General features: G+C 40.2%; 1 protein-coding gene across 1 annotated transcript in view; it reads right to left on the bottom strand.

Annotated features, from left to right (window-relative positions):
* Positions 1-991: 991 nt before the first annotated feature.
* Positions 992-14,480, bottom strand: part of LOC137438962 (prolactin-releasing peptide receptor-like) — a 106,129-nt gene continuing 92,640 nt past the window's right edge. Inside the window, exons 3-4 of the mRNA XM_078771094.1 lie at positions 13,631-13,899; positions 992-1,303 (exon numbers count right to left, since the gene is read on the bottom strand). Of these exons, the coding sequence (XP_078627220.1) occupies positions 992-1,303; positions 13,631-13,899 (581 nt within the window). The remainder of the gene's footprint in view (positions 1,304-13,630; positions 13,900-14,480) is intronic.

Below are 14,480 nucleotides of genomic sequence, written 5' to 3' on the forward strand. Positions count from 1 at the left end.
TTTATAAAACCCTGTTTTCTCTTTGTCAATATGGGGTATTGAGTGTAGATTGATGAGGGAAAAAATGAATTTAGACTATTTCAGCATAAGGCTGCAACATAACAAAATGTGAAAAAAGTGAAGGGGTCTGAATACTTTCTGAATGCACTGTACTGGGCTCGGATAGGGAGTGCCACTTAGCTTAACTCGAATTGCTCTTCCTTTTGAAATATCATCATCATAATCATTCATCCATTCATTCTCTTTCTCTCTCTCTCTCTGTCTCTGTCTGTGTCTGTCTCTGTCTGTGTCTGTGTCTGTCGCTGTCTGTCTCTGTCTGTCTCTGTCTGTGTCTGTCTCTGTTTCTCTATGGAGAAAACATTTTCTCTATTCTATGCATCTGAAAAATATTATTGATAGTTTGGTTTAGCCTGTTTCATATTCCAATCTGAGCCAATACATCATGATACTGGGAAGCCAGGTTCAAATCCCATATACCATAAGTATGTCCACTGCCTAATGACGCCCTTGCAATTCACAATAATATACACCGGTATCTCTTAATTTCTGTTGTCTTATTTGCAAGCTCCTCCAAATGCCTGAATGAATTTTTTTTTTCATTCAGTCATTTGGATGCCTGAATGAATATATATATATATATATATATTTTTTTTTTCATTCAGGCATTTGGAGGAGCTTGCAAATATTGCAATAAAGCTCCTCCAAATGCCTGAGACCAATCTAAAAATAAATAGTAAAGAGGATTGACATTTAAAAGAAAACAATCAGTTTGTTTCCCCTCAAAAATAATAGGCAAAACTCGAGTTACACATGACATGATGATACTTCTGCTTTGTCTTCAATAATTCAGCTTTTCCACTATCAATTTTGTAAGTTGTCACTGCTCAAAAAGAGCCCGATCCGACAAAACTTGGCTTTAGCAATTATTAATAGGAAAAGTGTTCACACAACAGTGTTCCAGTGGAAAACTTTCTCCAGTGGAAAAGGGGTATTAGATTCCCGATGGAAATGTATGTAACTCCTGTGATGGTGCATTGCTTCTTTGGAGTTGTCTAGAGTTGTGCTCCATGGAGATCTTGCCAGTTGTGGGCAGAGATGGCGAGCTCCCTTGTCGGTCCCTGCAGCTCCAGAAGCCACCTTTCTGTAGTGCTGTGGCAAACTTGCGATGAAGTAGGGCGTAGATAAAAGGGTTCCAGCAGGTGGAGGTCATGGCGAGCCAATGGCAAGACAGCTTCATGACATCAAAGTAGCGTTTGTTGATAAGAGTTGCATTCTGGTTAATGTCCTGTATCAGGTTGAAAACCTAACAAGATGAAACAAATTTGTTTTCATTAATATTAATCTTGGTGAATAATAATATTTACATGCATGTGACTCCAACTCATTTCCCCAAATGAAAAAAAAAATTCCCACTTTTAAAAACAGGCCATCGAACACGCGCCATTCCAGGCAAACAATAACTACAAAGAGAAGAAGATATAACTCCCATTCTCTATTAAAATGGAATACATATCTGATGTTTGTTTAAAATTTGAATCTAGTGACAGGAAATATTTATTTTTCCCAGGAATAATACCTGTCTCAACAATAATGGGTTAGACTGCCAGTGCTCTCGTATGAATTCCTGGCACCTGGTTCAGGGAAAACCAGGATGAAATCCCATTTATCAGAGTGTGTTTGCCCTTTGTCTACTCATACTCATATCAATGTAATGGATGTAAAACTGCATCAGTTTCCATTAACGTCTTTGTCCTTCATGTGATATACAGTGCCTTCCATTAGTATTGGAACAGTGAAGTCAAATTTGTTATTATTGCTATATACTCAAGAAATTTGGATTTGAGATCAAAAGATGAATATGAGCGGGTGTACTCGTAATAACAAATTCGACTTCCCTGTTCCAATACTTACTGATGGAGGGCATTGTGTGTACTAGACACAAGTTGCAATTCGTACATATATTTTGTAACTTGCTCATAGTTGGACATAGGGTACTGTGTAATTTAAGTACAATTGGTTTGATTTGAGTAAGTTCTCAACAAAACATGCACGTATCATGCAAAATGCATCGGAGAATATGAAAGCATAAATACACATAAACCATTCGATACATTATATATTGTATAATTATATACCTACACAGTAGGCCTACTATAAATATGGATGGCATTCACCATTCGACAGATGTAGGGGGACTCTTGTCGGCTAAACAAGTTGCTACTTATACGAACTAGCACAAACTAGCGCTCCACATGCCTCACCACACGTCGTTTCAGAGGGATAGGCATCTTTGACCATTTCGGTGTCTTTTGGGTCTTCAGGTTCTTTTGGGTTATCGGGGCCATTTGTGTCTTCAGGGTCTTTTGGACCCTCAGGACCGTTGAGGGTATTTATTTATTTATTTATTTATTTGAATACAAAATCGAGGCTCGTGTAAGAGCTAACACATTAAACATGAAAACATGCACGGGCACATAAAACATACAATGAAGGGAGCGGGAGACAAGAGGGGGAGAGAGAGGGAAGCACACAAGCACAACAACAGTAGAGAACAGGGACGTCGGTAGTTCTGTGAAAGGGGGATGGCTAGGGGAGGAGGGCTACACTGTATAAAGCAAATGAACATTTCTAGGAATTTCAGGAAAGAAGTTGTGGATTTAAAGAGGCGGATTTGGGGTGTTTTAACGCTGGTAGAAAAGATCAAGGTTTTGGATGGGGGAAGACAAGAGATGGTGGTGAACATCTGTTTTAAAGACCTGGAGGGAGGAGAGGGATTGAAGAGAGTGTGGGAGTTTGTTCCAGAGGCTGGAGAAAAGAGGAATGAAAGAGTGAAGGTGAGCAGAGAGTCTTGATTTTGGCAGTTTCAACAGAAGAGGGTTGCTGGCAGATCTTGTGCATCCTGCAGGAATATTTGGGGGACAGAGCACAGAAAGAGCAGGAGGAGCTAGGCCAGAGAATAGTCGGTAGGAAGACAGAAAGACCACCTACCTGCCTGCGGTGAAAGAGAGAAAGGCCCTCAGAATCAGCTTCATCACGGGAGATTCAAATGATTCTGAATGCTTTGGTTTTAACCACGTGAAGCCGAGCTAGGTGTGTGGCAGGAGCACCAGCCCAGATGGGAGAGCAGTATTCCATTGAGCTGCGGATGAAAGCTTTGTATGTGGTGAGGAGCTCAGAAGTGCCCAGAAAGGACTTCGCACGACAGAAGATGCCCAATCGGCGACTGGCTTTGGTGGCCAGCTTGGAAATGTGGTTTTCCCAGGAAAGATCATGGCAGATAGTGAGACCCAAAAGCTTGAGTGACAGAACTTCAGAAAGTAGATAGGAGGGTTGTCTAGACGGTCTTTACGGAGAGACAAAGTGAGAGTGTGAGATCTGTCAGGATTGAAAGACATGTTCCACATGTTTGACTAGTTTGTGATATTGTCCAGGTCTGCAGAGAGTGAAGAGGCTGCTGCCTGCCCATCTTAGGGTTGAGATATGGAGCAGCAGAGAGTGGAGTCATCAGCAAAGAGATAGAGAGGATTTTCCAGAGAGTCATAGAGATCATTAATGAAGACCAGAAAAAGCACAGGGCCGAGGACACTGTCTTGAGGAACTCCAGCCTGAAGAGGAAGGGGAGATAAGAGAATTCCATTCAGGGCCACACGTTGACTGTGACCGGTGAGGAAGTCCGCAATCAATGCGTGGAGGTTACAATGGATACCACAGGAGTAGAGTTTGGTGAGCAGAGCGGGATGCCAGACCATATCGAAGGCATGGGATATGTCAAGGGAGACAGCTCTAATTGACTGTTTGGCATTGAGGACCTCCATACATTGTTGAGACAGTAGAAGCAGCATGTCCAGAGTAGAATGACCTGGTCTGAATCCAAATTGATGATCCGAGATCAAAACATTGGAGAAGAGGAAGAATTTGATGTCAGAAGTGATGAATGATTCCATGACCTTGCTGATTAATGGGAGAAGGCTGATTGGTCTGTAGTTGCAAGGATCTGTTTTAGCATCTTTTTTGTGTAAAGCGGTAATGTTGGCTGATTTCCAAGCTGATGGCAGATGACCTTGAGCAAAATAGAGGGTGAAGGCATGAGCAGCTGGGTTCGACTGGGTAAGGTGGGTACAGAAAGAGATGGGTTCAGGACACAATATTTTGAGACAAACACAGAGTTGAGGCATTCGGGTTTTTCACGTGCAGTGTCAGCTGTGTAGCCGTTTGAGGTATGGGAGGGGATGGAAGGGGAACAAACACCAGAAACAGATTTGACCAGACGCCACCAGGATTTGGAAGAGGGAGACAGGTTTGAGAGTTCAGTCTTGAGAGTGGAGAGATATTGTTTCCTGGCTCTCCTGAGGGTAGACACACACTTGTTCTGAGCTTAGTGAAAGGAACTGAGATTGCCTTCAGTTGGAATGGCGTTCCATGAGGCAAAGGCAAGTTGTTTCATGGCAACTGCCTCACCAGAAGCTTCAGTGTACCATGGATGGGAGGAAGGGTATGACAACTGTGGAATTATAAAGACCTCTAAAGGCTAAAACCAGGCGAATTATCGCCGGCATTCAAATTTCCTTGCACAGACTCCATATTTTGTGATTTGAGAACTAAGTTGTGTTCTCAAAGCATTCCGTTTTAGCATGGGAGTGAATATGGAACAAAATTTGAAGACTCCCATCTGTGGGATGACCTTTTCACCCCTGTGGATGTGCACAGGGCCAGAGTGTTAATTCAGCTCGGGCTCGAGGACAAGAGCTCATTATCTGAGATTGAATTTGTCAGGGAATGTTGACGTTTGGCTCGGAGAATGACCTTTTTCCTCTCTCCCTGGGATCACAATCTTTTGTAAACCTCTTAGTAGCTCCATGATAGGAAGTAGATGAGAAGAGACGCCACAAGCTCTGACCCCTGGCAAATCTCGTGGTGACCCCAGATTCCATCCGGAGAAGATCAAAGGAGACTTCGTGCATATAACGGGACACTGCGCAAAGCTTGGTCAGATAATTCCCTTCGAGTTGATGACACGTCGTACTGTGTGTTTTTATGTAAAATATAGTGTATCAGAGTCGGATTTTCTCTCCGCAATGACTGAATAAATCTGTGAATAAAGTGTAAAGTGAAGCCTCTTCATTCTTACATTGAGAAGTCTTCGACAAGAAGTCTCTAAAGCTGCTTCGAGAAGCTACAACAATTCACAACTGAAGGCGAGATGGGATATATCTGTGCATGAGAGAGAGAGCAGTTTACTTTGGAAGAATTCCATGGAAGAGTTGATGTCAGAGGCAGTAGAGATGGGAGACCAGCCCAGATGATTGATGGCTGCTTGACGACCGTGCTAGTCGGCATGAGTGAAATGCCAGACTCGTCGGTGCTGAGGAGGCTCTCTGAGAATGGCCAGAGAGATATCCACTTTAACAAGCACATGATCAGAAGAACTGATTGGAGCAGAAGAAGAGGAGCAGACATTTGCAGGGAAGTTAGTCATAACCAAGTCTAGAAGAGAAGATACTCCATTGACTGAGATCCAGGTCGGGAAATTGATAGATTGTGTCAATCCCAATGAGTCGCAGAAGTCCTTTGCTGAGGTGCCGTGGCTGGTGAGAGAGGAACCCACACCCAGTCAGCTGGCATTATGACAGTTGAAGTCACGACATATGAGGAAGAGAGAGTTGGGATGAGTTGATAGAAGTTGGTCCATGTTGTCAGATCGGGAGATGTAAATGCAGTCATTACTGTTTGCAGGACGGTACAAAACACATATGAACAAAAGGTGGGAGTGGAGGAGAAGCCATAGCCAGTGGTACTCCTGGGGTGAGGTGGAGAAAGGGCAGTGCAGGGAGAGCGAGGAAGAGAGTTTTTGATAAAGATAGCAACCCCACCACCCAGTCCCGGTATTTTGGGTCTTCAGGGTTTTTTGGGTCTTCGGGGTCTTTGGGGTATTTTGGGTCTTCAGGGTCCTTTGGGTCTGTTGTGGAAATTAATTAATTGTGTACGTAAGCTTCATAAATACATATATTAATCAGTGTTACCTGTATTCTATGAAAATCTAACAATTCTAAACTCCTTTACTGAGATTACAATCCAGACAGGGCCAGCGAGCTCGCGTGCAGAGGCAAACTTATCAAGTTTCAGAGCCTCGCAGTCAAATCAGCCCATTTGGAGAATAAAAAGAAATAGTCTCTTTTATTCAAATATTGTATAACAAATAAATTTACTCTTCATACAATACATATACACATATATATTGAAGATTTAAACTATAGAACTGAATTTTATAACAATAATTTGTAACCCTCTGAATCTGAACTCTTGTACTCATCTTTTCTCCAGGCGGGAGATTGGGACAAAGCAGATGTCCTCAGTCACGCTAAGCATGTCATTATCTTAAAGAAACAGCAAGCTTTGTGTATATTACACTCCTGGCCGAAAAAGATACAGAGATAGCGACCTGGAGGAGGTTGTCTGCCATGGATGAATCCAACAAATTGCGAAATCACAAATGACTGCTATGCTGAAATGTTATCTTTCCTCTCTGACCCTCTCCTGACCTCTCATGCTTTCATCTGCGACCATAAATAGCTGTGTAACAGAAAGTTGTGGAGATGCTCAGTCCAGTTTGTCTGTATTGAATGTAGTGTGCTGAGCCTGCGTGGAGATTTTATTCTGTTCGTGTATGTGTTACTTTGACGAGATTTCTTACTGAGAATTTGCGTATGGAAATTGAAGTGCGTGTTTTGTAATACCTTTGTAAAAGTGAATTGAGATCTCCCACATTCCATTAAAATCAGCCGATTATCTTCTGAAACAAGTTTGGACTTAAATTATTGAGTCAATGAGTCAATGACTATCATTCAAGGCTAAATTAATTAATTCTCTAACAGGTAATTAAGGGTATTTTGGGTCCTAAGGGTCTCGGGGGACTTAAAGGGTTGTCAAAGGTCTGAGGGATTTCAGCAGTCTAAATGTAATTAAGAGTTCACGGACTGTGTTTTGGGTGTTAATTTATTTAAGAAGAAGAAGAAAAAGACGTTTTGGTCACCTATAAACATTACCATATACGTTTGCTCTATTATAATAAGACATAACCATATACATTTGCTCCATTATAATAAGACATAACCATATACATTTGCTCTATTATAATAAGACATAACCATATACGTTTGCTCTATTATAATAAGACATAACCATATATGTTTGCTCTATTATAGTAAGACATAACCATATACGTTTGCTCTATTATAATAAGACATAACCATATACGTTTGCTCTATTATAATAAGACATAACCAGATACGTTTGCTCTATTATAATAAGACATAACCATATACGTTTGCTCTATTATAATCAGACATAACCATATGCATTTGCTTTATTATAATAAGACGTAACCATATACGTTTGCTCTATTATAGTAATACATAACCATATACGTTTGCTCTATTGTAATAATACATAACCATATACGTTTGCTATATTATAATAAGACATAACCATATATGTTTGCTCTATTATAATAAGACATAACCATATACGTTTGCTCTATTATAATAAGACATAACCATATATGTTTGCTCTATTATAATAAGACATAACCATATACGTTTGCTCTATTATAATAAGGCATAACCATATACGTTTGCTCTTTTATAATAAGACATAACCATATACGTTTGCCCCATTATAATAAGACATAACCATATATGTTCATTATATTATAATAAGACATAACCATATACATTTGCTTTATTATAATAAGACATAACCATATACGTTTGCTTTATTATAATAAGACATAACCATATACGTTTGCCCTTTTATAATAAGACATAACCAAAGACATTTGCTCTTTTATAATAAGACATAACCATATCCGTTTGCTCTATTATAATAAGACATAACCATATACGTTTGGTATGTTATAATATGACATAACCATATGCTTTGCTGTATTATAATAAGACATAACCATATACGTTTGCTCTATTATAATAAGACACAGCCATATATGTTTGCTCTATTATAATAAGACATAACCATATACGTTTGCTCTATTATAATCAGACATAACCATATACGTTTGCTCTATTATAATAAGACATAACCATATACGTTTGCTCTATTATAATCAGACATAACCATATACGTTTGCTCTATTATAATCAGACATAACCATATATGTTTGCTCTATTATAATAAGACATAACCATATACGTTTGCTCTATTATAATCAGACATAACCATATACGTTTGCTCTATTATAATAAGACATAACCATATACGTTTGCTCTATTATAATCAGACATAACCATATATGTTTGCTCTATTATAATAAGACATAACCATATACGTTTGCTCTATTATAATCAGACATAACCATATACGTTTGCTCTATTATAATAAGGGAACAACGCTCGACATAAATGGATCCTTGGATACCTGGGGCACTTAATTTTACAAATGGTTGGGTTTCTGATTCCGAGGCACTCGCAAAATCCTATAATGAGCATCAATTTTATCCTCAAATTTACAATGGACAAGGTTTTTGAAATCCAATTTGTACGATGACATGTCACCCAATTTGGAGGTACTCTTAGCAGTTCTCAAATGCACTGCACTCGCATGTGCTCTATGGGAAGAAGCAGCGAACTTGCAAATGCATGAAACAAGATGTGAAAACGATTGGTTGATTATTCACTGGTCAACAAAATTTTAAAAGTTTTATGGTTCAAGTATATTTTGAGGTGATTCTAACCAACATGAACCTGTAGATTTCGATTATGATATCCAATTTTCACTGGCACATCCAGTTTTTGAGATCCAGTATACCATAGGAATACCACTTCATTTGAAATTCACAAACCTCTTGTTGACCCTGAGAAGGTATTCTTACCACCACTTCATTTGAAACTTGGTTTGATGAAGAACTTTGTGAAGACCATGGATCAAGATGGTGCTGGCTTCCACTACTTGCTAATGAAGTTCCAAGGCATTGTATAGAGGCCAAAGTAAAGGTGGGTGTTTTCAATGGTCCTCAAATTCGTCTTGTACTCACTAATCAGGACTTTGTAACGAGACTATCTGAGTTGGAAAGCGTTGCTTGGGATAGCTTTGTGGCTCTTGCTAACAATTACCTTGGAAATATGCGAGCCCCAAATTATGAAGAGCTTGTGGACAAGATGTTGAAGAGTTACCGGGTGCTCGGTGCTCGAACGTCACTCAAGATACATTTCTTCCATTCTCATCTGGACTTCTTTCCACAAAATCTTGGCGATGTCAGTGATGAACATGGAGAAAGGTTTCACCAGGAAATTGCCATCATGGAGACTCGATATCAAGGCCGATTCAATCCAAACATGATGGGCGACTACTGTTGGACTTTACAGCGTGAAAGTGGTTGCTCCTACAAACGCAAAAGTAAAGTTCAGAAAAACTTTTAATGTGATGTAAATAAAAACTTAAAGTTCATATTATTTTTTGTGATATTTTATGGCTATCATTTATGGCTATATAATATGATTATTTTTGGAGATTTACATTTTTTATGTGATGTAAATAAAAACTTTAAGTTCATATTATTTTTTGTGACAATAAATAGACTTATTGAGACTTGATCAAGAAATTCGCATGCTCTAAAGATTTTTTTCCACACTTATGATGTACCACGTCAAGGTTACGCGACAGCGAAATTTTAAGGTCAGATTTGGATTCGTGGGCACCAAATTAGTTAGAAACAGTTGAAAATAAGTTAGAACCAATTTGGCTGTTGACCAGTGTTATGATTCACAATATGATGATCATCTCTGAGCTCTATCCAAAATAATGTACATTTATATGATAAATCTTGGTGGCATTGGATTTGATAAATCTTGGAATATTTTATCGCCAGTGTGGTACATGAGGAGGCCTACATCGGTCAGGGATAATAATGTCCATGCAGACTGGTCTGGAAAATGAGTCATATGACGTGTTCTGGGAGTGGGTCAGTCTAGTCTCATTAAAAAATATGCAAATGAGCTTTTGGGGGTATTCCATGTACGACAGGGGTGAAATTGAAGCATACCAGCAGAAAGCACCTGCAAATATTCAGTGGCCCATTGGTCCGTGGCATATTACTAAAATTAATTTCATCATAATAACAGTAGAATGAAACCTTTCTGAAAGTCAACTCTGGTCTTCATCAATGATCTCTCTGACTCTCTTGAAAATCCTCTGTATCTCTTTGCTGATGACTCTACTCTCTGTCGCTCCATTCTTCATCCCTCAGATCGGCAGTCTGCAGCCTCCTCACTCTCTGCAGACCTGGACAAAATCACAGACTGGGCAAACAAGTGGAACATGTCTTTCAATCCTGACAAATCTCACACTCTTACGATGTCTCTCCGAAAAGACCGACTGGACAACCCTCCCATCCACTTTCTGAATAATCCTCTCCAAGAAGTTCTGTCACTCAAGCTTTTGGGTCTCACTATCTGCCATGATCTTTCCTGGGAAAACCACATTTCAAATCTGGCCTCCAAAGCCAGTCGCCGACTGGGCATCCTCAGTCGTGCGAAGTCCTTCCTTGGCACACCTGAGCTCCTCACCACATACAAGGCTTTCATCCGCAGCTCAATGGAATACTGCTCTCCCCTCTGGGCTGGTGCTCCTGCCTCACACCTAGCTCGTCTTCACGCTGTTGAAACCAAAGCATTCAGAATCATTGGAATCTCCCGCGATGAAGCTAACTCCAAGGGCCTCTCACTCACTCACCGCAGGCAGGTTGGTGGTCTTTTCGTCTTCTACCGACTCCTCTCTGGCCTTGCCCCCCCCCCCCCAGCTCTCTCTGGGCTCTGTCCCGCAAATATTCCTACAGGTCGCACAAGATCTGCCTGCAACCCTCTTATGGTCAAACTGCCAAAATCAAGACTCTCTGCTCACCTTCACTCCTCTTTTCTCCCGCCTCTGGAACAAACTCCCTCACTCTCTTCAATCCCACTCCACCCTCCAGGTCTTTAAAACAGCTGTTCACCACCATCTCTTATCTTCCCCCATCCAAAACCTTGATCTTTTCTACCCCCGCTAATTTCACCCAAATTCCACTTTTTTGAAATACCAACTTCTGTCCTGGAAGTCCTTGGTGTCCTTGTGTTTTATACTTCGCCCTCCCACCCCCCCCCCTTCCCACGCCTCCTCCCCCCAAGCCCTCTCCCTTCCACACATCTCCCTGCTCTCAAATGTTGTGTTTGTGTGCTTCCCCTTCTCTCCCCATCTTGTTTTCCACTCCCTCTTTTTATATATTTTGTTTGTCTGGTTGATTTGTTTGTGAAGTAAATGTTAGCTCTTTCACGAGCCTCGATTCAGTATACAAAAAAAAAAGAAAAAAAAGAGGAGATATTAAAATATAATTATATCAATACAGGACATGCCCCGGATGAGTAAAGTTCGCCCAATTAGGGCCAAGCTATAATCGATCGAAATAAATCAGAGGAATAAGTCAGAAAAGACTCGCAATTTGGCTTCATGCTTGTGAAAAGAAAAAAGTCGAGAGGAGAGTGTTGATGCAGCAGAAGGAGGACAAGTTGAGGAGGATTGAGTAGAGAGTGTGTCCTCGTGTTCGCTGGCGCATCAGTGAGCTCAGCTGGTGCACCGGAGGCATTATGTTTTCGGGTTGTCCGTCCGTCCATCCGTACGGGCTAAACCTCGTTTTTCTCAGCAACTATATGTCTGATTGAAACAAAACTTTCAGGGTAGGAGTAGCTCCCATGCAGAATGTTTTATGATAAATGTGACGTCATAGATCATGTGGTATGGCAGCCATCTTGGATTAAAAGCAAATAATTAAAAACTATTTCTCAGAAACCGCTGAATGGAAAAATTTGAAACGGCACATTGTCAAGTACTCCCAATGGGGAACAAAAGCATGTTAATGATGACAACATAGGTGAAGTGGTATACCAGCCAAAAATGTTTTAATCGAATTCCTTATCCTAAAAATCAGAAATTGCATGCACATGATCTGTGACCAATTTGTATTAAAATATTAAATTTATGACATTATAGGTCACATGGTTTGGCAGCCAACTTGAATAGAAAAACGAACCTTATCCGAACTTCACAAACGTGATCCCCTACCCATACATATGCAGAATGATGGCATCTACCCGTTGTGGGACTATGTGGAGGCATATTGGCGACACAGTCGCATTGTTCTAGTTTTTAATACGTTTGGGCACTTAAAATGTGACATCAGGCACCAAAAAAAATCAAAACGGGGTCTTTGGGGCCTTCAGGGTCTTTAAGGGTCTTTATGGTCTTCAGGGTGTTTTGGGTGATTATGATTTTTTGGCAGGGCACCCTGCCTAAAAAGATTAATTTGGGGCCTTGTGTATAAGCTCATCCATGAGCCCAAGATCAATATGAAATATATAAAAGTGGAATGGATAATAAATACATTTTTTAAATAAGTAAATACCTTTCTTCTTGCAAAAACAATGTTTCTTTATTGACAATATCTAAAATTGGAATGGATAATAATGGTTTTTTTCAAGTAAATATCTTCTTCTAAAAGTAATCTTGCTTTATAAACACTGCTTAATATAGTTGGGATTATTTAACAAATGGACCATAATCGCTATTTGTGGCATATAAAAAGTGTAGAAAGAAACTCTCCTTCTTTTGTATTGAGAGACATAGTGTATGCAATGTAATGAGAGGAACAGTTCCTGAATGATGCTTGCAGCTCGTGTATCAGTAAAATTACCCAGGAAGCTACTTACTGAAATGGAAATAGTTACATGCACTTTGTAGCCAGGCGGTCAAGCAATAACACGACATGGGAATCATTTGTCGACAAAAGCAGGAGGATGACGTGTAGTGCTACAATTATGGACACTGAAAAAACACCCTCTGAAAAAGGTGTGATAAATGAGCCAGATGGCAGAAATATGATGCCACCCAGAAGAACTAGTCTCAGAAGCATGAATGAATTAACCACATTGCACATATGTGAATGTTGACTTCTGGAATTTGCAAATAAATCTGATTATAATATAAGGGAACAGAAACACAAATTTGAATGAGGAATCTTTTGAGACCAAACATCTGGACGATGAGCTGCAACAAGAGCAGGTTTCTCAATTCTATCCTCGGGAACATGAAATTCGCAATTTCATGCAGAGCTGGAACTTATGCGATAATCTCAAACGACATATTAATCTGAATGTATTCTTTTACATACAACATGAAGTGTGTCCATGAATCATCTGCACACTTTGCTAAGATGGATATTATGGTGTTCGTGCTATAGACACAAGGAAAAGCCTTGCTTTGATAGGAATTTGGAATACAAACTTGGATCTCATTGAATAATGATACTACCTTGCCTAATCAATCCTGAAATATCAACTTTACAATGCAGATAGGGGCACAAGACAACAGACACAGGGAAATGCTTCTGCAGACGATAGAATCCAGGAATGAGGGTTAGCATTCAGCTTAGAATTGGGAATGGTAACTCGTATTATAATAGTCCGTCAAGGTAGGATATGCAGGGGGAAAGGTACAATGAGATTCATGACAGTATTGACTATACAGGAACTCATGAATCTATGACCTGGTGTTTTTCAGGAAAATGATCTGTATGAATGGACAACCTTACCTGCAGAGGCAGCCAACAGAATACAAAGGTTACGACAGCTATGACGAGCAGTTTGAAAGTTCTGAGTTGAATCTGGCTTTGTTTTCGCTTCGCTTGTGGTGTCTGCGCCGAACCAGGAACTGCCCTGTGACGCAGAGTCAGTGAAATTGCCAAGTTGGAGGTGCACACCGCAAAGAGGGGCAGCACGAACGAAAGCACAAACATGGCGCTGGAATACACCAAACGATGGAGGTCCGAATGCCAAAGCTCTTCACAAATGATCAGGTTGACTTGCACCTTTCCTCTACCCTCCTGTTGACAGACACAAGCAGAAAAGGGCAGTTTTGAAAAACTTGAAATAGTAATAGTTGATAAACTTGTATAGTTTTTGACCACCTCCCAGTATGTTTCATTTACCCCCCCTCCCCTCCCCCCTTATACATTCCCTCTTACTTCTCCCAACCACTTAATTGCATATTCTCATACACTCCATTTTCTTTGACCACTGTCCTCCATTTCTTAACTATATTTTTGCCTAAATAACCCCACACCTCACTCCTCTAACCCCGCCCCCAACCCCACCTCTCTGCTGTGTACATAGTATATTGATGGCCTTAAAGTTTCTTACAAAACTAGAACAGCACACAGTGGAGCGCATACCTCCACCAGGCTGAACAGTTTGTATTGCATCACACTGATAGACCAGGTCTGGATTCGGACCTGAACCAAAATCTAATCGGCTTGTTCTTGTCACCTAACCAACTCATCCACCTAGTTTAGTCATAAGTCATAACTTTTTAAAATACCATGTTATTAAAAAATTTAGAATTTTTTTAAAAAGTGGTTGACCTTTGGCCTATGTTGACCTTTT

The sequence above is a fragment of the Myxine glutinosa genome, chromosome 1 (genome assembly GCF_964187855.1).
Source record: "Myxine glutinosa chromosome 1, kmMyxGlut1.1, whole genome shotgun sequence".
Classification (NCBI taxonomy): Eukaryota; Metazoa; Chordata; class Myxini; order Myxiniformes; family Myxinidae; genus Myxine; species Myxine glutinosa.